The 23,810-nt window shown below is 48.6% G+C and overlaps 1 protein-coding gene across 5 annotated transcripts; it reads left to right on the plus strand.

The window, feature by feature from the left end:
* The first annotated feature begins 305 nt into the window (after positions 1-305).
* Positions 306-23,248, plus strand: SZRD1 (SUZ RNA binding domain containing 1). 5 transcript variants are annotated; one of them, XM_044237256.1, is made up of 5 exons: positions 327-389; positions 18,668-18,791; positions 19,397-19,446; positions 21,187-21,441; positions 22,677-23,248. In XM_044237256.1, exons 2-5 carry the CDS (start codon positions 18,750-18,752, stop codon positions 22,777-22,779), a joined length of 450 nt encoding a protein of 149 aa, XP_044093191.1. In that variant the 5' UTR covers positions 327-389; positions 18,668-18,749; the 3' UTR covers positions 22,780-23,248. The 5 variants fall into 5 exon arrangements, with proteins under 5 accessions (XP_044093189.1, XP_044093190.1, XP_044093193.1 ...); XM_044237257.1 differs by having other exon boundaries at positions 21,190-21,441; XM_044237254.1 differs by lacking the exon at positions 18,668-18,791 and having other exon boundaries at positions 306-389.
* Positions 23,249-23,810: the final 562 nt, after the last annotated feature.

The following is a 23,810-nucleotide window of genomic DNA, read 5'->3' on the forward strand; positions in this document are numbered from 1 at the left end:
CTTAAAAAAAGAAAGTTTTCAGTAATTGCCTGCCCTTAGAAAAGATGGCTCCAAAGAACACACTCTCCGTACTCAAGACGATGACTTCACAGGGGCTCTCCCCTTCACTACGAGAGTCAACACTTGCCCTTAAGAAAAATGGCGACTTTCGGGATCGTCTGCCCTTTCCCAAGATGGCTCTCTCTACGCTAGTGTACCCCGGCGGGGTGCGTCTTCCGGGCTTGGCAAGGGGCGGGGTCCATTGAGTAAAGCTTTGCGTGCCGGCGCCCGCGACGGAGGCGCGCTTCAGGGCGCAGGCGCGGGGAGGGGGTGGGGGAGGAGGGAAAGCGGCGAGTAAGATGGAAGATGAGGAGGTCGCTGAGAGCTGGGAGGAGGCGGCAGACAGCGGGGTAAGGAGGAGTCGCCGCCGCGGGGCAGGGCCGGGCGGGACCTGGCGTGAGGGGAGCCTCCGGGGAGCGGGCCTGGGGATGGTTCTCCCCAAGGAAAGACCCACACGCCGGGCCGGGGGTGGAGGAGAGGCCCCCGGTCCCTGAGCGCCGTGAAGGCCTCTTAAAGGGGCCGCGTTCCATTTCTCCCTCCCCCTTTGCCCGGTGCGCCTCCCTCCGTACCCCCGACGTGCGCGTCACCCAGGGCGTCCCACCCGCCACCCAGGGGCTCTTTTCTTGACTCCCGCGCCCGCTTGCTCGTCCCGGGGCTCTTTGACCCTTCCTCTCCTGTCGCCGCCCCCTCCCCCCCCCGCGCCCGAGTCACCATTTTAAAGTTCATGTGCTCTGATGAGGAGGGACACACCATGTGGGGGCGGGGGGTGCGCGGACCCGGGCGGCATGCGGGGCTCCGGAGAAGAGCTGCGGAGGGCAGGAGAGGAAATTGAGTCGTCTCTGGGCCCCTCCACTCTGCGCTAAAATCCCCTATTGCTTCGCGCCTTCCGCCACGGTGGGCGAGTCTGGGGTTTTTTTCTGTTTCAGTTTTACTGGGAGCCCGTTGCAGGCGGGTCTCCCGGGGACCCCGCCGGAACAACCGAAAGCCCGGCGGGCAGCCCCTTTCCCTTGGGAGTCACCCAACGATCTGAGCCCCGGGCGAAGGTCTCGGAGAGAGCTTGCGAATTGTAAAGTGGCCACATTCCTAGGGGAGGGGGGAAGGGGGGCCGTTCGATTTTTCTTTTGGAGTTTTTGTTTGACTCCCAGAAGCTGTAGGAAAATAGTTTATCCCAAGCTGGAACAGCCGGAACCAATTCCATTAGGTTTGTGATTAATTTGGGTCTTCTCAGAGTTTGCGGTTCTGTGGTGACCCTCGTGAAGATGGGGAGATGGCCTTGTGGTCTCCCCGTGTTCGTGTTTCTTCAGTGCTGGGCTCGAGTGACAGCCACCTTCAAGGTTTATGTGTTGGGAGTGGAGCTTTGGAGAGCCGAGTGTACCAGGGTAGAACAGGAGCTGAGTGCCCCCCACCTCGCCTCACCCCTCAGCCCCTTTGAGGGTGCTCAGTAGATCTGGAAGACGCCAAGAAATTGACCCTCGCCGCAGTGGGTGTATCCCTGCGGGAATGTTGAAACTGCTTGGCTTCGAAGTTTTTTCCGGTGGTTCAGCATTTCTTTGACGGTGTTTATGTTTTTCCACGTAGCATAATTAAGGTTTTGAAAATTTATGTCATTCAGGTGTTTGGTACAGGTCTTATGTGCTGACCATCTTTCTTGGATTTTGACTTAAGTTAGGAGAGCAATTGAAAGATTTCGTCCGGAGCGGAGCAACAGGTGTCATATGGGTATTTATTCAACAAACATTTTTTGAGTGTCTTTATGTGCTAGGTACGCAGTGTGTTTAGCTGTGACTTTGTGCCAGAGAATGCAAAAGTTCCGGGTACAGGCATTTATTGCCTAGCACTAATATGAGTGTATCATTCAGACACCCTCCTGCAAAGAAAAAGAAGCCTGGCCTGCAATTTGAGTGACTCAGATGATAAGCTGCTTGAGCATCTTGGCCTTTCTGTGATTTTTCTCACCTGTTTATAAGGGACATGAGCATTTCATGTTCAGAAGAAAATGATAAGAATGCATGCAGGATTCGGAAATTGGGGATTATTTTTGTTTTTCAGAACGTGTGATTCACTAAGGGATCAGCTAGCCCAGTCCCACATTTTACAGCTGAATGAACCCCAGAGATCTAAGATTTATTTCAAATCTTTCTGATGTTTTCACTATTCTTTCTTACTTTGCTTCAGTAAAATCCTTTAAAAGTGCCAGGTACAGAGATGGAACCCAGACCTTACCTTGTTGACATAATGAGCGGTAATTGCCAAAATCCATGTTTCTTCTATATCTTTTAATTGAACCATTGACATAACCTGTGGTTATTGTCCTTTTATAAACAAGGAAACTGAGGTTTAGGGAGTAACTTGCCTTGCTGAAGATCACACAGATGTAAGGAGCTGGGATTTGACACCAAGCCTATCTGACTCCAAAGCAGGGTTCAGTCTGTAGCATTTTGCTGTCTACCTGGGACCTCCAGAAGACTTGGGAGTTGGGCATCACCTTTCTTTTTTAATATGTTTGTTTGGGGCTTATATTTGAAGGCTCTCTTGAATTTGGTTCCCTTTTTGAATTTCATGATGGATTTTGTAGACATGCACTTTTGCAGGAGGAGAGCCAGAGAGGGGGATGAAGCACTATGTTCACATGACTGGGAAAGCAGTGCACTGTACAAGTCTTTCAGATGTAGCTAGTTGCATAGGTAATTGAAAAAGTCTCAGCTTCTGTTTATCCTGTCTTCCAACTGATACATAGTAATGAGTGTTAAGTACCCACCCTTCCAAAGAAACAACCTGGATGGCAGGAAGACAAGCAAATGGGGATTGGCTAATTTCTAAAGTGAACCCTCTGACTTTATATGATCTGAAAGTAGTTCTCATCCTTGAAAGTAGAGGCTTTTGGTGATCCCTGCCCTCAGCACCACAAAAAATTTTTGACATGCTGGAATGTCTTACATGTCAGTACATCTGAGGTCATTTTTTCTTGCATATCTTCAAAATACTCAGTATCAAATGCTGTTGTGTCATTTTAGGGAAGGCTTTGAGAAACACTCCATATGTTCTGCAGATAGGCTGCTTTTTTGCTTTTAGTATGGTGAACACTGACCTAATATAGAATTATGCCTTTGCCTGTTTCCTCCCAAGGAGTTCCATCCCCAATCAAAGGACAATTCAAGGAATATGGCTTACATTCCACTAAGGAAATGCTTCTTTCAAAATATACTGCCTTTGGGAGAAATGAAAATGTAAATTGAGTTAATGTTGATTCAAACTCTAAATTCTGTACTTTGTCTTAAGCACATTTCAGGGGACAAAGAGAGCATTTTGTAATTGGAAGACATCATTGTGCTCCAGGAAAGAAAAATCAGGTCAACAGTTTGCTCAGTTTCTGATAGTTTGAAGCTTTATATATTCACTTACTTAGACTTAAAAAAAAAGACATGACTGAGTCCGTTTCGTAGGTAATGGGCTAATCCAATCCTGGGGGAAGATAGATGGTACGCAAATGGAATTGGACTGGTAGTTAATTATAATGCATTGGCAACTTCTCTGATTTCTTTGCATCTCGAAAGTGCTTTTTGTTTTTGGCAAGGGCAAGTTGTGTAGCTAATTGAAAGAAAATGTATCTTAAGTTAAAGGATAACTGGTCTTCTGGACTAGAATTCAAATTTATTTTTACTTTTTCCCCCTCTTTGAGCCTCTAAACATGACCACCCAGCAATGCTGGGTGGCATACAAGTCTACTGTAGGAAGGTGTCAGTAAACACTGAATACTATATACCAGGCACTGGACCCAGTCCAGTGGAGGAGTCAGACGGGTAAGGCAGCACTTTTTTTGGAAGAGGCATAGATGGGGTACCATGGCTGGGATCAGAGACAGCCTTGTAGAGAAGGTGATGATTCAAAGGACATTTGAATTAAGTTGTAGTAAATCTGGGAGGGGTGGGTAGAGTGTAGGACCAGTGTGCATACAGGCAGCAAGAGAAGAATGTGCTGCATTGGAAGAGCTACAAATACTCAAATACTTCCTTCTGGCTGTAGTGTAGGGGGTTGGCAGAGAGGAATGGAAAGAGATGAGGCCCGAGAGGTATGCAGGGACCAGATCAGGAAGGGGGGCCTCGTTGTTTTTGGTTCTGGGGCCCTTGGACTTTGTCCTGAAAGAGAACTTTAAAGGATTTTTTTTTTTTTTTAAGCAGGGTAGTGACCTAGATTTTAAGAGATAAGAACTTTGATTAACTTCTTATTTATTTTAAAGATTCTACTTATTTATTTGACAGCGATCACAAGTAGGCAGAGAGGCAGGCAGAGAAAGAGGAAGAAGTAGGCTCCCAGCCGATCAGAGAGCCCTATGTGGAGCTCGATCCCAGGACCCTGAGATCATGACCTGAGCTGAAGGCAGTGGCTTAACCCACTGAGCCACCCAGTCGCCCCAGACATGTTATTCTTTAGAGAAGAGGCTGTTCTCCCTGAAGCATGGGTTCTACCTCACTTTGAGGTCCTCAGCACTTCCTGTAACTGTTGTCATTACAGAATATTTACAGTGGCTGTGGGTAAGTGGGCAAATAACAGTTATTTTGGAGCTCCCTGGTGCTGATTTCTTTGTCTATCCTTATAGTAAAGAAGGCATTTAAGACTTGTGGTATGAAGCCCCGTCCCGGTGTACTACTGTGCCTGAAGGAACCATTTCTAAGCTATTCCAGTCTTTCCGGGAAGACTGGGTCCGAGGGACTGTGATGTGCTCAGTGAGGGCTTTCTGTAAAGCAGTTGGCTAGTGTAGACATCATCGTGCTGAGCAGTCTGTCCCTGAGACTCTGGAAAAAGATCTGTTTCACTGTGATTTCAAAGAAGGTAGGATAATGAGCTTTTCACTCTAACTTCTCAGCTCTTTTCATTGGGCTGCATGGGGGGCCTGTTCCCAGCATGCCCTGGGTGTTTGAGAGCGCTGCCATGGTTGCTGTGGGCCAGAAATTCAGGCAGTCACAGACAGGCCTTCTTGCTTTTCCTTACACAACGGGAGAGAACTTAGTGTATCGCTCTGAAGCTTTCAGTAAACGCCTACAAAGAGAAAAGGCACTGCTGTCTCGATCTGATGACTCAAGCGTATCCTTGGGGCCAGCCCTTTTCTTTCCAGTTTTCACGTTTATACTGCAGTGGCTTCCCTGCCGTAATGTCCCTTTCTGGCTGTATCAGGTAGAAGCCTTCACAAGGTATGCTGTGTTCTTTCCTGCACACTTGCCCTACAGGAATAGAAATTTTTTTTTTCTGTTGGGACAGTTACTGACTTGTTGGTTTCCTAGGAGAAGACTGAGTTTAGCTGCTTATAACTGTGGCCAAAACACAGAATGCTTTTTTTTTTTTTTAAAAGTAGTAACCATAGAGATTTCTCTTTCCGAAGTGTTTTTAACTGCTAGCCTCTGCCAAGCATCCTACTCTTTAACATTCAGTTCTCTGCAGGATGTTCGACGGGCAGATAGAGGTTAAGACCCACTACCTCAGAAATTAGCGACACATCCTGACTTTGGCCCTTACGTAGATAAAGACTCTTATCCCGGAGGGTGAGGCATTTCCAAATGTCCTTCCCAGCAAGTCCTCCCCTCCCCACACCCAAAACCCTTGCCCTTATAAAATGAACACAGGAAATAACAGTCATTCCTTTCTAAAAGGAATAACATGTACAGTTGCAGGATAATTATGACGCGAATCTGGAGAGGTCAGGATTGTCACTGCTCTTCCTAGACCTCGAAAGCCAAATTCCCAGCCCTCCTGCTCCGGCTGCCTTGGCTTATGCAGGCATGTGTGACCCTCCAGCTGTCAGTTCTGTTTTTGCTACCTGGTTGCTCGTCTCACTGGTGAGTGACCTCGGACCATGAGCCCACAGACCCCTTTTGGAAGGGTTTCTTAGATGGTATGTGAAGGGCTCACTACAGCCTGGGCAGAGTGCATTTGTATGTCCCTTTCCCCAGTCAGTCTCTGTGACCTAGAGACGCGGAGGTGTTTTTATTCCTAGTGTCCAGGAGAGGAAATCACTTGGTTGATCTCAGCTTGGCTGTTGGCATCCTGAGCCCACACTCGAGGGAGCGTTCTGGACTGTTTATTTACCTTTGCTTTTCAGCAGATAATTAACTAGTTAAGTGCTTTAGGATATTTAGCTGCTAGTTCCTTTGAGGTGTTGTTACTTGTCTCACCTGGGATTGACCTTCTGCCTCTGTTGATGATGATGAGGCCTGATGATGAGGTGCTAAATTTCCATGTCTGAGAAACTCGAATTTGTTTTCTTAAGAGCCAAGAGGATGCTGCTGCTCTCCGTTGTAAGACTAAGAATAGTGAACACTGATGGCAAGTGACATACTGGTTGAAATATGGATTATAGGAGGGAAATAACTTTTTAATGTCTGGCCAAGTGAAAAGAGATAAATAAGTTTTGCTCAGATCTCTTGAGAAGATTTAATAACTCCATCTGCTATCTTAAGGACTCCTGTATCTGTGTTGCAAACTGGCAGCTCTTGGGTATTTAGCCTGTACACTCTTTGGGGTGCACATTGTTTTTTATATATTGAATTCGGATGCCTTTACCTGGGTCTTACTTGCTCTCTTCTCCTCTCCTCTCTGGAGTCCCCCCTTTGTGTATTGTGTTACCTCTTGTGTTCTGTCCTGCTTGCTTTATCGGCTTGGCCCTGGAGGCATTGTGTTTGCTGCCTCTGCTTAGTGCCATGATTCTAATTAGCCTTTGATGGTAGTGCCTTTGGGTGTCAGGGTAAAACCTGGTGGTGGTGTAGCTGGTGGTGTAGAGGGGAGGGAAGAATGACTTTGTGCCATTCCCCAGAGTCCAAATGCATATTTCCTTTGGGAGAGGAGCCTTTCTGTCTTCTTTTTCAAGGGAGGAAAGAGTAGGACACTCCTGCCAGTTAGTGACCCACTTCCTCCATCTCTGGCAATAACAAAAGTTAGAAGGGTAGGCTAAGGGTTTAGGTGCCAGGTTTGGTTTTTTGGCAGATTACTGCCTATCTTTCTGTCAGCTTCAGTTTCTTCTTTTGTAAACTTAGGTTGATAAAGTCTTGCCTTGCCTGACGGTGAGAGCTGAGTGGAACACTTAGTAAAGTGTCACACAAAGGCAGGTGTTAGAGCAGAGGGTGTTGCTGTCAGCCCTCCAGCCCCTCCAGTACGCCCTCTGTCTGGGTAGAGCGGGAAGTTCCTGAAACTGGCTGAGAGGTCTCTTTTTTATTGCTTCACCCGAGGACTAATCCACTCCTTTTTCTATGAGTTGTAGGGAAAAGCAATAATAAACTTGGAGAAAGGGGAGCCCTGTTAGATTCTACCCACTGTTTTATTCCAAGGATAGGGCTCACCACCATTATTACTCCCACTGCTGCCTGTTCTGCACCTTTAAAGGAAAGGGTTGCATGGATTCCCTCCCTCCCTTGGAGCCCCTTTGAAGAGGTCCTGGAAGCAGAAGGAAACAGTGTCTCAACATGGCAACTCATAGTTTCTCGGGCTCTCTAGCTTGGGATACATCTAAATTGTAAGGCTTGTCCTCTGCTGAAGAATTACTTCCTTTTGGGAATTTCTTCACAGATTTAAGCTCCGGACTTCGTTGTGATCTACCACTGCTGTGGTCCTTCCTCAGGTCAATGCGCTTGCATTAACCTGACCTGGGGTGCAGGGGAGGCAGGTTGGTGTTCCCTGTCAGCCTTTATCCTGCTTTAGTAGTTCTGTGGCCGCACGCTAGCTAGCTCCTGAACCTTTCGGCTTCCTCCTCTCGAGATTTAGGGATCAGTTTTATCACTTACTAGTTGAATGGCCTTAGTCAAGTCATTGAACCTCTGAGTGTGTAGCAAGGCTGCTGTCCATCCCTCAGATTGTGCTGAGTATGAGAGGTGGTAAGGGAGGGTACAGTGTCTTCCTTACATGAATCTGTGGCAGGTGCTTAGAGAATGCTGCTGCCACCACTATTGCTGAAAAATGCCTACCTTAGCTCTTTTTTGTTTGTTTGTTTGTTTTTTAAATATTTATTTGAGAGAGGGTGTGTACAGGTGGGAGGGAAGGGGCAGAGGGAGAGAGAGAGAGTCCCAAGCAAATTCCACACTTGAGTGTAGAGCCTGATGTGGGTCTTGATCTCCCAATCCTGAGATCATGACCTGAGCCAAAACCAAGAGTTGGACGCCCAACCAACTGTGCTACCTAGGCACCCCCTTCGCTCTTATTTAGAATATGAACAGTGTTGCTGCTTTTGGACCCACTAGACCCACTTCAGATTCTGGCTTGGCTCCATCATACGCACTGTGGAACCATGCCGAGTTACATTAAACTCTCAGAGTCCGTTTCTAAGTCATTCGTGAAATGGGAATATATCCCTAAAACCCTGTTTCATAGGATGGTTCATGAATTCATGTATTGGGTACTATTTTAGGCACGGTGGACAACGGTAGAGAATGAAGTTTCTCATAAAGCTTGCTTTCTATTGGAGGAAGATGGGCAGTAAAGCAGTAATGTTTTCTGCACATACACAATGAAGAAAAGTAAAACAGGGGTACCTGGGTGCCTCAGTCCGTAATTCAGCGTGTGCCTTCAACTCAGGTCATGATCCCAGGGTTCTGGGATCGAGCGTTCTGCATCAGGCTCCTTGCTCATTGGGAAGCCTGCTTCTCCCTCTCCCACTCCCCCTGCTTGTGTTCCCTCTCTCACTATCTCTCTCTGTGTCAAATAAATAAATATTTAAAAATCTCTTTAAAAAAATGGAGCATAGAAAGTGTTTGGGGTAAGTGTCGTTTTTGGGGGGCTGGGGGGTGTTAGAGAAGGCCTCTCAACAAGGATAGGCAGAGAGACCTGAAGGAAGTGAGAAGGAAAGTGTGCAGAAGCTGGTGGAAGTGCATTTCAGGCGGAGGGAACAGCACGTGCAAAGGCCTTGAGGCTGGAGCATGCTTGTTTTATTTGAGGAATGGTGGAGGCTAATAGTAATTGCAGAGTGGTAAGAGAAGAGGTTAGAAGTTTCAGGGAGCCAGATCCTGTAGACTAGTAGGCCATGGTGGATATGACCTTGAAATAGGAAGCCATGTGAGGGTGTTGAGCAGAGGCTGACTTGGTTTTTAAAAGGATCGTTCTGGCCACTTTGTGTGAAATAAGCTGTAGGGGCAAGAGTAGAAACACAGACTGATGAAAATGCTATTTCAGCTGTCCATTCAAGGGCCGTGGTAATTTGGACCAGGGAGGTCATAGCAGCAGAAGTGTTGAGAAAATTCAGGACATGTTTTGGAAGTAGAAACAGGTTCCACTGATTAGAAGTATGAAGGAGGCATCAGAGATGACTCCAGAGTCTTTGGCCTGATCTGCGAGAAGACTGGAATTTCTGAGATGGGCTAAGTGGAGGGACTATGGGAGAAGCAGGCTTGGGTGAGTCAATGAAATCAAGAGTTTGGTTTTGGACCTGGTGAGGTTAGGTCCCGTGCAAAATCAAAGTGGGCATGTTGAGTCAACAGTTGTCTGTTAGTGTCTGTAAAGCTGTGGAGGGGTCCCTGGGGGGGCTCGGTCGGTTAAGCGTTTACCTTCAACTTGGATCATGATTCCAGAGTCCCCGGACTGAGTCCCACCTCTGGCGGCCTGCTTAGCGGGGAGTCTGCTTTCCCCCCCTGCTCGTGCTCACTCCCTCTCTCAAATAAAATCTAAAAATTAGGGGGAAAAAAAAAGGCCGTGGAAGTAGATGAGATCACCGACTAAGCCAGTGGAGTTACAGAAGAGGAGAGGTGCAAACTCTCCAACCTCTAGGGATCCAGAGAGGAAGAGGAGCCTGTCCTGTTGCAAAAGAAATCAAATATGGGGTAAGAGAGAAGCTACCAGGGAGGTAGGAGGAGACTGGGAGGCTGGTATAGAAGATGGGGCACCGTGTTTAGGAGGGGCATCTGGGTGGCTTAGTCAGTTGAGTGTGCAACTCTTGATTTCCGCTCCGGTCATGATCTTAGGCTTGTGGGATTGAACCCCCTGTCAGGTTCTGTGTTTCCCATGGAGACTGCTTGGGATTCTCCCTCTGCCCCTCCCTTCCTCCCTGTCTAAAGAAAAGGAAGGAAGGAAGGAAGGACGGACGGACATGCCTTAAGGAGGGAGTTTTGAGCAGTGTTGGATGGGGCTGGGAGGTTGAGTGAAGTAAGGATGTAGAATTTACCGTGGAATTTGGCAGCAGTGGAGGTCACTGGTGACTCCAGCAACAGCAGTTTCAGAGCTGGTTTGACTCGAGGTGGTGAGTGTTATGCAGAGCCGGGCCTGGGCCAGACATTGGGCCCTGGGTAAGCGCTCGTTGCTGTCCTGCCAAAATGAAGGGACGCACCAGAGGAGGTTTTGCACAGCGTAAACAGCATGCCCCTTGGGTACCTAAGGCATTCGGTTGCTAGTTGCTGAAAGATTAAATGTGTAGCAGAGGGCACCTGGGTGACTCAGTTAAAGCAGCTGCCTTCTGTTCGGGTCATGATCTCAGAGTCCTGGGATCATGCCCTGTGTTGGGCTCCCTGCTCAGCGGGTAGCCTTTCCCTCTTTCCCACTAACCCTGGTTGTGCCTGCGAGCACACACGCTTTCTCTCTCTCTATCAAATGAATAGATGGAATCGTTGGGGGAAAAAAAAAAAGTGTGTACCAGAGATAGATACATCTTATTTTAAAATTAGAATTCTGAGACTCAAAGGTTAGCTCTCAAGCAGTGTTGCCCAGGGAAGTACCATGCAAGCTGCACATGTAATTTAAAACTTTCTAAAAGCCACATTTAAAAAGTGGAAAGAGGGCGCCTGGGTGGCTCAGTGGGTTAAGCCTCTGACTTCGGCTCAGGTCATGATCTCAGGGTTCTGGGATCAAGTCCCACATCGGGCTCTCTGCTCATCAGGGAACCTGCTCCCCCCCTCTCTGCCTGTCTCTCTGCCTATTGTGATCACTCTCTATCAAATAAATAAATAAAATCTTTAAAAAAAATTTAAAAAGTGGAAAGAAATAGGTGGGATTAACTTTAATATATTTTTTAAAGTTTTATTTATTTAAGTAATCTTTACAACCAGTGGGCATGGGAGTGTGGGGGGAGGTGGAGGGGGGTTCAAACTCACAACCCTGAGATCAAGAGGTGCATGCTCTACCTGCTGAGTCAGCCAGGTGCCCCTAATTTTAATATTTTAAATATTAAAATTGCAGTATCTCCCAAATAGTATCATGTCAGCATGTAATCAATCCTGATAATAGGTTAACAAGCTATTTTACACTATTTTTGGACTAAGTCTGGGAAACCTGCTGTGAATTTGGTGTTTACAGCACAGCTCAGTTGGGACTGGCCATGTGTGATGGCCACAGGACTGGGTGGTGTAGCTGGAAAGTGTGCCCAAAGGATTTCCTCTTCCTGGGCAGGTGCAGAGAGATCCTGAAAGCCCCAGTGAACTTCGGAAGGAAAGCAAGAAGCAGTTTTCCCTTCCAAGGGAGTAAGAATTGTTTTGTCTTAACACATACCCGCCAAAGCCTTTTTGAGGAGTGTTCATAGCAGCTAATAAAAACCATTGCCTACTATAGTTCAGGTAGTCTCAGAAGGTTTTCAGCTTAGGAAATCTCTTATTTGGGGTCCCTTTCCTTTTTTCCTTTCCTTCATGTTTTCATCTTTCTCCCTGTTCTTTTTATACCCCTCCCTTTTCCTTGACTCTCTTGTTCTTTAGGTCTCTGCATTTTTCCCTGACTCCTCATTGCAGGATCGCTCGCTCTCCATTTTTCTTCCCAAAACAGTTTGTACAACTAATACAGCAACTGTGGTTCACTTACCTGTCTTCTTTCTCCTGGTGGGCTCTTCTCTTCAACAACGATTGCCTAACCTCTGGGAGTCCAGCAGCATCTGGCACATCTCCTACATTATAGTAGGTTTTCCACAAATGCTTGTTTCCAGCTTTTTGTCACAGCAAAGCAAAAGGACACCTTTGAGATATATTAGCAAAGCATGAACTTCCTTAGGGAAGGGATTTTAAACCTGTATACTGTGCCCCCACAGTAACCCACTTAAGGTAGAATCTTTTTCCTTGCTAAGGGAGTAACAGAATGGAAATAAATAAATAAATAAATAAAATCTTTTTTTTTTTTTTAAATAAGATTTTTTTTTAATTTTATTTATTTGACAGACAGAGATCACAAATAGGTAGAGAGGCAGGCAGAGAGAGAGAGAAGAGGAAGCAGGTTCCCCACTGAGCAGAGAGCCGGATGTGGGACTCGATCCCAGAACCCTGAGATCATGACCCGAGCCGAAGGCAGAGGCTTAACCCACTGAGCCACCCAGGCACCCTAAATAAAATCTTTAATTTAAAAAAAAAAAAAAAAAGGCAACCAATGGGGCGCCTGGGTGGCTCAGTGGGTGAAAGCCTCTGATTTCGGCTCAGGTCATGATCCCAGAGTCCTGGGATGGAGCCCCCTGCATTGGACTCTCTGCTTAGCAGGGAGCCTGCTTCCTCCTCTCTCTCTCTGCCTGCCTCTCTGCTGACTTGTGATCTCTGTCACATAAATAAATAAAATCTTTAAAAAGAAAAGGCAACCAGTGTCATGGCCTTGATGTTCTTGAGTCTCAACTTATAAATGCTGTCTTTTTAAAGACTTTATTTTATTTTAAAAAAAAATTTTTTTTTTTTAGGGTATTATTTAAGAGAGTGAGAGAGAGTACTAGCGGGGGTGGGGGAGGGAGAGGGACGAGTAGACTCCCTGCTGAGCAGGGAGCCCTATGCAGAACTCCATCCCAGAACCCTGGGATCATGACCTGAGCCAAAGGCAGATACTTAAGTGACTGAGCCACCAGGCACCCCTAAAGATTTTATTTTTCAGTAATCTCTACACTCAGCCCAGGGTTTGAACCTACCACTTCAAGATCTAGAGTCACGTGTCCCACAGACTGAGCCAACCAGGCATCCCATATTTTTGCCTTTTTTTCTGATTTAACCAATCAAGTTTGCCCAGCACTTGAGTTAATGTTTTGAACCTGATGGTAATCTTGAATGAATCATCGCTTCAGAATCAAACCCAGGGGGCGCCTGGGTGGCTCAGTGGGTTAAAGCCTCTGCCTTCAGCTCAGGTCATGATCTCAGGGTCCTGGGATCGAGCCCCGCATCGGGCTCACTACTTGGCGGGGAGCCTGCTTCCCTTCCTCTCTCTGCCTGCTTGTGATCTGTCAAATAAATAAATAAAATCTAAAAAAAAAAAAAGAAAGAAAAAAAGAATCAATCCTGGAATGGTTAAGACTTTGGGGGCTTCCCTCCCTGGTTAGCCAGCGCCCATAGAATAAGCAGCGTCCCTGTGCCTGCTTCTGCCAGAAACAAGGCAGGCAGGGCTAAAACAGTTGGTGGAGCTGGGTGGGGGGGAGCCCTCAGTCGGTTAGGCATTTACTCTCTTTGGCTTAGGTCATGATCTCAGGTTCCTGGGATCAACCCCAACATCAGGCTCCCTCCTCAGTGGGGAGTCTGCTTCTCCCTCTCCCTCTGCCCTTTCCTCCCGACTGTGTGTGTGCGCGCGCGCTCTCTCTCTCTCTGCCTCTTTCTCTCAAATAAATAAAATCTTAAAAAATAAAATAGTTTAAAACAAACAAAAAACAAAAACAAAAAGTTGGTGTGGGGGTGGTTTGGAGAAGTCTCTGTGACAGCATGTCCAGACTTGAAATGGCCCATGGTGTGCTCTAAAAGTACAGAGACCTTTTTATCTGATAGTTTTCAACCAGATTTCACTGGCTGTAGCTGTGAATTCTTGTGTTTCACTCCTAAGTGAAATTGGGGGCTCTTGTAGAAATAGGCAGAGTCTCATCCAGTTGTGTGGTATGGGAGACATAGGTGCCTTGCTGGGGTCACAGGAGGCCCTATAGGCAGGGGGGTGGGTGCTGGGGTCCCGGCCAAGACTTAGAGGGTCAGGCCCACCGTCGCCAGTGCTGGGAGTTCAGGGCCAGACGTGTTGGAACGAAGGCCTGCCTTCTTCCCAGCATCTCCTTCTCTGCTTTTTTCCGAAATGGTGGCATTGTGTTCGTCGGGACCTGTCAGGCTTCAGTTCTGAGAGAAACCCTGCGCCTGGGGTTCCTGTCCCTTTTTAGATTCCACGTAGCGTCTGTCTGCCGATGTGTGCTCCCCAATTTGGGGTAGCTACACAAGACCAGACGAGCCTGTGGGACATCATGGGTCACAAAGAGTCCAAAACCAGTCATTACAGAATTTGAGAGGAAGGTCAGAAAATGTCACCTTCTGAAATGGAAACTGACAGAGAGAAGCAAATTATCTGAGAAGAGTCACTTAAATAGTAACTTCTGCGGATAAAAAGAGATTATTTCTTAACCTGAGCCAGGAATCTCCATTTGATACAAGATTTCTGAAATCTTAGGACTTGTGTTGATTGTGTTGGTGACCAGGGATTCTAGTTACCAGAGGAGGGACGCACTGGTGGAGCCGGCTAGTCCTGTCCCTGGCACTCTTGCTGGCGGACAGCAGAAGGTCAGGCATCAGAAAGGTGAGGACACCCCCTCCATCCCACAGTGTAGCAGGGCCGGATTTGGGTTTGTGCACTCTGTCTCTTCTGAGTTGGGCTAGTTTGAATTGGTCCCCCAGGGCTTCCCTACCCCTAGGTAAACCAGCAAAGTCTGCTTCTTGAATATTCCGCTCTGCAGTACAGCTGTGGCTGATGCTGTTACTTCCTGGACTTTGCCCAGAGCCCCAAAGCAGCCCAGTTACTGCTCTCCTTTGCCTTTCTGCCCCTCCTCTCCGATTCCTACCTTTGTTTTTTCCTTCCTCATCCACCTCTTACTCCTAACCTGCCTCCCCTTAAAGATTCATCCCTAACCTCTTTGTCTCCTTTGATCCTTTTGAAGACTCTGTAACAAAATGGGCTGGGATGTCCCCTTCCCTGGTGTGCCTCCATCCCCCAGCTTTCTGTGGGGGCTCACAAGGGCATTGCAAGGGCAAGGGCAAGGGCGGCAGCAGCCAGTGATGCTGTGCTGCTTCCTCAGGTGAGTGGAATTTGCAGATGTTGCTTCATTGCATCTGACTTCATTCACCTTGTCACCCAGGCCTCCCGTAAGGGACCTGCCCTGTCCAGAACTGCCTGGCTCCCCATTATGGTTCTTCGTGACCTTCTGCCTCTATGCCTTCCACCTGGTTTTGCTTGTTCTCTCAGGCCAAGAAGGTGTACTTCATTTTTGTAGAGATGTAGCCCCACAGGACAAGTGATACCCGTTATCGTTAGTCGCAGCAGAGCTTTTGTTTAGGTTTTGACCCAAAGAGGAGACCACACCACTCAGCAGAGCACAGGGCGTCATCTTCTGGAGTCTGCTCAGTGCTACTTCACCAAAAATAGCCTTTCCAGGAATAGTCATGGGAAATCAAACTTTCCTTAGCACCTCCCCTCTGCTATGCTTATGTCCTAACACTTGCTTGTGTCCTGGGGAGCCATGGTCACTCGGAGAAGTCGTAGAATGAGGAGCTTACATGTGTATTCCTTTCACTACGTGTGGTGTTTAGGCCTCTGACACAGAAGTCTTGACCATGGGCCATCCTTATGAAAAGAGAAGTTGCCTTCAGGTGATAAGATTTCTTGTCAGGGCCCACATCTAGATGCTTCCTCACACAGTGTTCTGAGGCCTGTGTAATTCCACTGAGCTACTGCATCTCTGGAGGAGACAAGCATTCTCCTTATTGTGCACCCTGTGGGAAGGTTTTGGCTTGGTGCAGCTCCCAGAGCATGAGACTGACAGCAGATTGATCGCAAGTCCTTGTCCAAAAAGAGAATGGACTGACTCATGACACCTGGACAGACTCCAGAGGGAGCTGCTCTTTCCGTTTGCTGGCAGGGTCCCCCCTCTTAGCGGGGCCAGCTCTGGGCACACTGGTGTCCAGCTAGCCATCAGGACGTAGTCAGGATCCGCTTTCTCCTGAAGCTGTTGCATTTCCGTCTTGTTCTCTAATCTGATGGAAGAATTCCTGCTCGGCTCTGATAAGCCATCCTGCCTGGTGTGATGGTGTGTGACGGAGTTTGATGGGAGTGCGCGGTCGCGGTGTGGCGTTCAGAGGACACGAGGAAGAGAAGATCGGGATCTAATGGCTTTACCATCTCCAGGGATTTGAGCGTCTTGGTGGGGAGTTGCTGGCATCAGAGAGGGCCTCAAAAGATCTCAATCCTTGGGCTGCCTCTGTGGTTTACTTTGTGACGTCGGGTTGGTTTCTTAACCTCCCTGAGCCACAGAAGAGGATAAAAGCTCTTTGTCTCTTAGGGGTGGTGTGAACAGAAAATGAGTGTCTGGGGGAAGCGTACTGACAGCCGTAAAGCTTTATACTGATGTGAGTCATTACTTTTAGAGCCAGCCATTTACATTACATGGCAGGTATGTCTACCTTGGGGACAGGGGCCCATTTATTCAGGCATGGTCCGTAATGCCATCTTTTTTTTTTTTTTTTTAAAGATTTTATTTATTTATTTGACAGAGAGAGATCACAAGCAGGCAGAGAGAGAGGAGGAAGCAGGCTCCCCGCCGAGCAGAGAGCCCGATGCGGGGCTCGATCCCAGGACCCCGGGATCATGACCTGAGCCGAAGGCAGCGGCTTAACCCACTGAGCCACCCAGGCGCCCTGTAATGCCATCTTGAAGGGCTTTTCTCTATCCAGTCTCCATCTGCTGGGCCTGGGCAAATTCTCTATCTTCCCTAAGGCCCTACAGAAAGAAGGAAGCAGTTTGCTTTCCTGAGAAAAACCTGGTTGGGACATCTCACATTCAGCTAAAGTAATGTGTATTTTAACACAATTTAAAAAAAAAAGGACTCCTATTAAAAAATAGTCCATTAAAAAATGGACTCCTATATTAAGCTGTTTGCCTGTATGCCTTAACTTGGCCCTCATAGTGATATGAAAGTGAGAATTCATGTAATAAAATTTAAAAATGTAAGCTTTCCCGTAAAATCTTGAATTCTTTTTTTCCTAAAATAGGAGCTCTGGCCTCTCAGCCAAGGCCTGATGCATGTCTATGTCCTGCAGCCGGTGCAGTGCCCTGTGGCGCCGCTCAGCTCCTTTAGTTCCCCACTGGGCTCCCTGCGAAAGGAGTTTGGGTTACTTGCCCGGCCCCTGGAGGCATTTGGTTCTGACCCTGTTTGAGGGCCTCTAAATCCCACAGATCTTAAACCTTGCATTTATGGTGGAGAAACTTGAGTAGGAAGTATCATTTCCAGATGGGAACAAAATGATACAGTGTGGAAATTTCAAACTGTAAGTTATTTGTGGAAAGTCTTGGAAAGCCCTTACATGGTAACGGGCTTTAGACTAATATGAGACATAGTATCTACTCAGGCCATAACACTGGTAGTAATAAAAAAAAAATTTTTTTTTAAAGAATTACAATTCCGATATAGACAATGCTGTGGGCCTAGCTTCTCACTGCCTGCCTGTCATTTCCCAGAAGCCATCCAGGTCATTCCCATGCTCTCGGTGCACCTGCCAGTCAGTCCTCAAACAGTTGTTGAATGCCAGCATGTGTCCTAAGCGTGAGTGAGAGGTCTTCCATCTGGTGGCCCCTGTCCCCTCCACAGAGTTAATGGGACCCTCAGAACAAGTCTGTTGTGCTTGCCCCTAAATATATGTGGGGTAAGTCATAAAAACAATGTTAAACACAACTTAGCACCAGGCAGAATGAATGTCAGTGTCAGACTGGATTGAAATCTAGCTTTGTACAGTGAGTCAAGCTTCATATTGTTTACAGGAGACAAAAATTCAAGAAGAGAGAAAGATGAGAAGGAAAAGAGAGAAACATACTCCGGGGAATAGTAACCAAAGGAAAAACAGGCGCAGCTTTATTAATGTTAAATAATAGATTTTAAGGCAAAGAAGATCATTTCATAATGATGAACAAGATAATTTACTAGAAAATAATCTCTGATTCTTTGCCTAGTGGGTAGCCCTAACAAGTGAGTAAGGATGGAGAGGTTCTGAACGCTAGAGTCAACCAGCGTGACCTGTACTTAACCAACCGGAGAATAGTCATTTGCAGGACATTTGGAACATTCCCCAAAACTGGCTACCACCCGGCCTTGAGGTGGGTCTCAGCAAATTTCAAAGACTTTACTGGCAGTTAAGGAAGTGATTCTTCACATTTTGCAAGTTCTAGACTCCTTTGAAAATCCCATACGTCCTGTAGGTCAGGATTGTCGGCTTCAGCACTGCTGACATTTGGGGCTAGGTGACACAGCCGTGGGGCTGTTCTGTGCATTATAGGATTTTCACAGCATAGCGTCCCTGGACTCTACCTACTGGTTGCCGGTAGCACCTCCTCTCTGGCAGGGACAACCGAAAACATCTCCAGACATCGCTAAATGTCCCCTAGTGGGCAAAGCCAGTCCTGCTTTAGAACCACTATGAGTTCTTTTCTTCAGAGAAATAATAGTTTTTCATACACTTTTTCCTACTCCAGTAGCTAAATGGTCTTGCCCTCACTGAGGACAGCTGAGTGGAATGTTTTGTAGGAAAAAGCAGTGGGGCAGGCAAGAAGCCGGAAGGTTCGGTCTTTGTCCACACACAGCCTCCCCCGTCCAGCATGTGGACGCTTGTGCACAGGCTGTGGGAACACCTCAGAGTTCCCGGTGCCGAGGGCGTGAGGGATCACTGCCATCCAGTTTCACGGATGTTAGGCTTCTGTTTTGTTCTAGACCTTTGGCTAGGCGCCAGTCCCAGAGTCCAAGTCCATAACAGTGGGGAGAAGAGGCTGGAAAATATGTGATACCTGTGCTCATGAAGGACTGGGAAAGGGAGAGCTTAATGTCTGAGAAGCAGGTGAGGAACTACGCACGGGGCCAGGGAGGACTTCACCACGCAAAGGCCGATGTCAGTGTGGAGTTCGCAGGGTCAGTGGAGGTTTGCAAAGGGGAGGCCACTGCAGGCCGGTTGATCGGCATGCGGAGTTCTGATTTCGGGGGCTTAGGGACAGCTGAACTTCACAGTGATGTAAAACAGGAGCAGAAGACAAAGGAAGCTAGGGGGCGAGGCGTGCTTAGGAGCTTGGACTTGATCTGGCAAGCAGTTGAAGGGGTTTTAGTGGGGAAGTGACACAACCAGATTTTTGTGTAGAGAGGTGATTTGAGTGGCTCTGTGAAGGACAGATTGCAGGCCAGGAGATGAGTTGGAAGCTCTACAAAGAACCCAGCTGCATGACAAGGTCTAGAACTGTCAACGTGGCCATGGGGATGGAGGGAGATGAACCCTCAGGGAGTCAGGTTCCCAAACCCGAGTCTAGTAAAGGGAGGTCTGCATCCATTACCTGAAAGGGCACAGTAACGCCCCTGCTCAGAGGACACCATCCTTAGCTCTGAAAATAAAGACATAAGTTTTTATCTAAGAGAGATTTTTTTCCACTTTTTATATACATTTTTTTCCTCTAGGAAATAGACAGACGGTTGGAAAAAAAACTGAAGATCACACAAAAGGAGAGGTAAGGCTGCTGTCTGGTCTGAGGGCTCGCGCTCTCTGCCAGTTGAGGCTGGGCAGTCAGTGGTGTTCTCCAGGTGGTCGTTAGGGTTCCAGGGCAGGCTCCCGAGCATGTCCCTCCAGGATATGGTGGCTTGAGGCTTTGAGAGTGAGGCTCGACTGTCGCATCTGCCTTCTAACTTAGTGGGTACGCGGTGTGAGGTGGTCTGGTGGAAAGTGGGGAGGTGACATGTCAGAAAACGTGGGTTTTAGGCCTGGCTCTGTTCCAGTTGCTCCAAGGTTTGGGACAAGTTGTTTTCCCCTCTGGACATGAGTTTCTCTGTGACATAAAGAGGTTGGACAGATGATTTCTCTGGGCCTTCCGTGACGTGGTGGCTGAGGGCATTACGGGGGTATTCTGGAAGAAAAGACTCTCAGTTCTCAAAGGCCGTTTTAAGGATATTTTCCCAGACAGAGGAGAAAGTGGGTTTCAGAGCAGGTGAAAGTTAACCTCAGCCGTCTGACTTTGGACTTAGGTAACCTGTGGGCTTCCCACAGGGACAGGGAAGGGAGGAGGAGAAGACCTCTCTGGACTTGGCTTACCATTCCCCAGGGGTGCCAGGGTGCCCTGCCTGCCCGCTAGTTTCCTGGCTCCCTGCCTCTGATCAGGTGGCCGGCTCCTTGTCTGTCTGCTCGTCTCAGCAACTGCACTGATGTCTGGTTACAGTCCCCTTGGCACGCCATTCCTGTCCTGCGCAGGACTTGTTCCAGGTCCCCTGGGGGCAGCTGAGTTCCTCTAGCCCCTTCCCCTCCTGACAACCGTGGCTCTGAAAACAGGCCCTTACAGGCTGTTGGGTTCTGAAGAGAAGCTAGTTTGGGCTGCTCTGGGGAGGGTCTTTGTGGCTGCTGAAGGTCCATCATTCCTGCCTGGATCCCTTTTTCCCTTTGGCTTTTGTTTCTCTCCCTTCCTTTGTGGTTTTCCACCTCTCCTTGTGGACACGTTGCCCGGTGTGCACATCCACCAGCCTTGGACAATGCTTCTCCTCTGAGCACTGCCAAGCACTGTTTCTAGGGTCGTCCTCTACCCCAGCCCCGCCGCGTCCTGCATCCCAGGGAGCCATGGTGAGGGAGGTGTCTCTGCTCAGAAGCTCTTCTGAAGAGATCACCCAGTTGTCTGGTGTAGCTTGTCTCGGGGAGGCCCTGGTCACTTGCCGAAGGCTGAGGCAGTTTGGTAAATCCTGTCTTGGTGCCAGGCAGGGATGGCGGAGTGGGCTCCTTTGTAGTGTTTGACTGGCGTGAGCACATGTGGTGGAAGGCCATGGCTGGCGTGAACACTTCGCTGACCCCTGCGCTAAGGGGCTCCCACCACACCAGCCTGTTACATACTCTGCTCTGTGTAGGGAAGTTGGGATTTTAACTGACGTCTTTGGAATCTGGGCATAAATATTTTGCCACAGGGGCCAAACAGTGGTTGACGTGACTGTGAACCTGGGGATAGAAGTCCCAGAATGAGGTGCTGTTCCAGCCCCCCTTTGCCTGGGGTTAGCTCTGAGGAGCAGACCTGAGGACCTCGTGAGCTTATGGCAAGGTGGCTCTTTTGAGAACTCCCTCTTAAGGAGTGAGAGTTTTGGTGTCTGGTCAGAGGCCAGAGAATAACAGATAGAATTAGGAGGGAGGGAGGGAAAAGTGGGGGTGGGTGAGGGACACAGATGGGTCCTCTGTAGTCAAGGGTAGGACTTGTGAAGCTGTATTTGCTCTTTGTCAGCAGGAAATCCAAATCTCCTCCCAAAGTGCCCATTGTGATTCAGGACGATAGCCTTCCCACGGGGCCCCCTCCACAGATCCGCATCCTCAAGAGGCCCACCAGCAACGGTGTGGTCAGCAGCCCCAACTCCACCAGCAGGCCAGCCCTTCCTGTCAAGTCCCTAGCGCAGCGGGAAGCAGAGTACGCCGAGGCCCGGAAGCGGATCCTGGGCAGCGCCAGCCCTGAGGAGGAACAAGAGAAACCCATCCTCGACAGGTGAGTGTAGCTGGCGGGGCTCACCAGCAACCACTCTGCTGAGCCGGCAGAGTGGTGAGAAGCAGGCAGAATCGGGTCTGGAACCGTGGCTGTTCCAGCTGCCAAGCCTGACCTGGTGGGCAAGTTCAGGGTCTGCTCCGTTGGCTCAGGACTGCAGGCTTTGAGGTCATGGCTTCCTGCTCTGCCCCTTCTGCAGTTGCGGGCACGGGCGGGTTGCGGGGTGGGGGGGAGGCAGTGTGGCACAAAGGTTAAAGGCACAGACTCTGAGTCAGAATCTGCCATTTCCTTCCACTTCCGGCTGCCTAACCTCTCTGCACCCTATAGCCTCATCTGTGGAGGAAATGGGATAACCATAGAACCTCCCTTGTCAACTCGTTGTACAAATAAATGAGTATAGTGTTCTGAGAACCCCACCTGGCACAGCGGATGGCACCCCACGACGTGCTTAGATGTTATCTTCCAGGTTTCATAATAGCTCTCTGTGATGTTTGGTGAATTTTCTAAATCCTTTTTTGTTCCCAGCATTTTTTTTTTCCCCTCTGCAGTCCTAGAAGTTGCATTATGTAAATTTGTCAGTTCCTGCTAAAGTGGTATTTGTTAAAACAGCCTCTTTCTGACTTTGAGAGGCCTCCTTGGGCTTGCTATTCTGGGACTTGAACTAATCTATATACCTTCTTCCTGTCCCCTCATTCATTCGATAGACTCCCGTTCTCCTCCAAGCCTTCACTTGGCAGACAGAAAAGGTCTCTCTCCTTACAGTCTTCCATGTTAATGTGAGTCAGCCATTAACCACATGATTTGAAGAGAAGCAGGAGGGCAGCCATGGCTGGTGCCTGGTCCCTCTACTGAGTTCTTGGTTAGGAGTTTTCCTTTGCCTGAGACCCTGAAGGGTCATGCCACATAGTTCTGTGGAGGCTGAGCTGTCCGTGGTCATGACCTCTAGACAAGATGGGCCCGTGAGCACCAGCAGCCCCCCACTCCCCCCACCCCCGCCCTCTAGATTTAAGGGAAGAGTGTGGCCACTGCTCAAGGTGAACACAGATCACCTGCCCCGTGTGCCCACGGGGACTTCCCAGCTTGCGGATTTCCCGAGTCCGCTTGTCAGAGAGGGAGTCAGAGTTGGCTGACAGCTACTTTGCCTTCTGCCCTAACTGCAGTTTTAAGATTTGGTTTTAAGATTTGGGGACCTCTTTTATGTCCTTTTTCAGGCCTCCCTCTGATCTTTCTCTCTTCAGGCCTACCAGGATCTCCCAACCCGAGGACAGCAGGCAGCCCAATAATGTGATCAGACAGCCTTTGGGTCCAGATGGGTCACAGGGCTTCAAACAGCGCAGATAAATGCGTGCGGGGAAGGATGCCGCCGCCGCCGCTGCCGCCATCACCGCCTCTTGGGTCGTCCGCCACGGGTCGCACTGCCGTGGCAGACAGCTGGACTTGAGCAGAGGGAACGACCTGACTTACTTGCACTGTGATCCCCTTTGCTCCGCCCACTGTGACCTTGAACCCCATGCACTGTGACCTCCCTCCTTCCCCCCCTCTTCCCACTGTGATTGGCACGTCTACAAGGGCTGTCCCAAGTCAATGGAAAGGGAAAGGGTGGGGGTCAGGGGAGGGTTGGGGGGACCCACGAAGGACTCGAGTAGAGAGTCAGACAGTGCCACTTGGCCACTTGGGGTAAAGCCAGTGCCAGCAATAACAGTTTATCATGCTCATTAATTTGGGATTTCAAAACACAGATGAGAACTCCCGTCCTCCCACCCGCAAGTGCATGTCTTCATCACTTAAAAGCAAGTTCCATTTGAAAATATCCTTTCTTTTTTTTTTTTCTCCTTCCTATTTTTGTTTGTTTATACAAATACCTGATTTGCAAGAAAAAGTGCATGGGAGGGGTTTTAGCAGTTTAATGAATTTTTAATTGAGAAAGGGTAGTTTGGTAGTCTACTTAAAAATGTTTCTAGGAAATTCACTAGAAACATTAACCAATAGGACTTTGGTGAGCTTAGCTTCTGTATTCCTACTGCCGCCCAGAAGAGGGGCAGGGCTCTGCAGCCCCCAGGACAGATGAGCACCCCATGCCTATACCTCCCTCCCTCAGCTAAGTCCCAGGGCATCTTGGCCCTACCTGGAGACTGAGCTAGCTCTACAGGCTCAGAGAGCCTGGGGACGGTGCCAGCCCCACCTCTAGTATTCTGGGAAGATAGGGGAAGTGAGCAGCTTCCCCTTCCCATCGCCCTCAGGGTGGCTCCCCTGCCAGCCAGGCTTGCTCCCCCTCGAAGAGAGCAGGGAGTGAGATGCACTCCGGGCTCAGAAGCAAGGGATTTGAGACTTGCTCAGTGTTTTGCTCTTAGCCCGAGGAGAGCCAGGAGAAA

This window comes from Neovison vison, chromosome 2, assembly GCF_020171115.1.
Source record: "Neovison vison isolate M4711 chromosome 2, ASM_NN_V1, whole genome shotgun sequence".
Classification (NCBI taxonomy): domain Eukaryota; kingdom Metazoa; phylum Chordata; class Mammalia; order Carnivora; family Mustelidae; genus Neogale; species Neogale vison.

Excerpts from the sequence above, each read along its gene's own strand:
- SZRD1 (XM_044237254.1), top strand. The coding sequence starts at position 339 with ATGGAAGATGAGGAGGTCGCTGAGAGCTGGGAGGAGGCGGCAGACAGC. Across the intron at positions 390-19,396 it reads AGGAGGCGGCAGACAGCGGG|GAAATAGACAGACGGTTGGA; the intron begins GTAAGGAGGAGT and ends TTTTTCCTCTAG. Across the intron at positions 19,447-21,186 it reads AAGATCACACAAAAGGAGAG|CAGGAAATCCAAATCTCCTC; the intron begins GTAAGGCTGCTG and ends GCTCTTTGTCAG.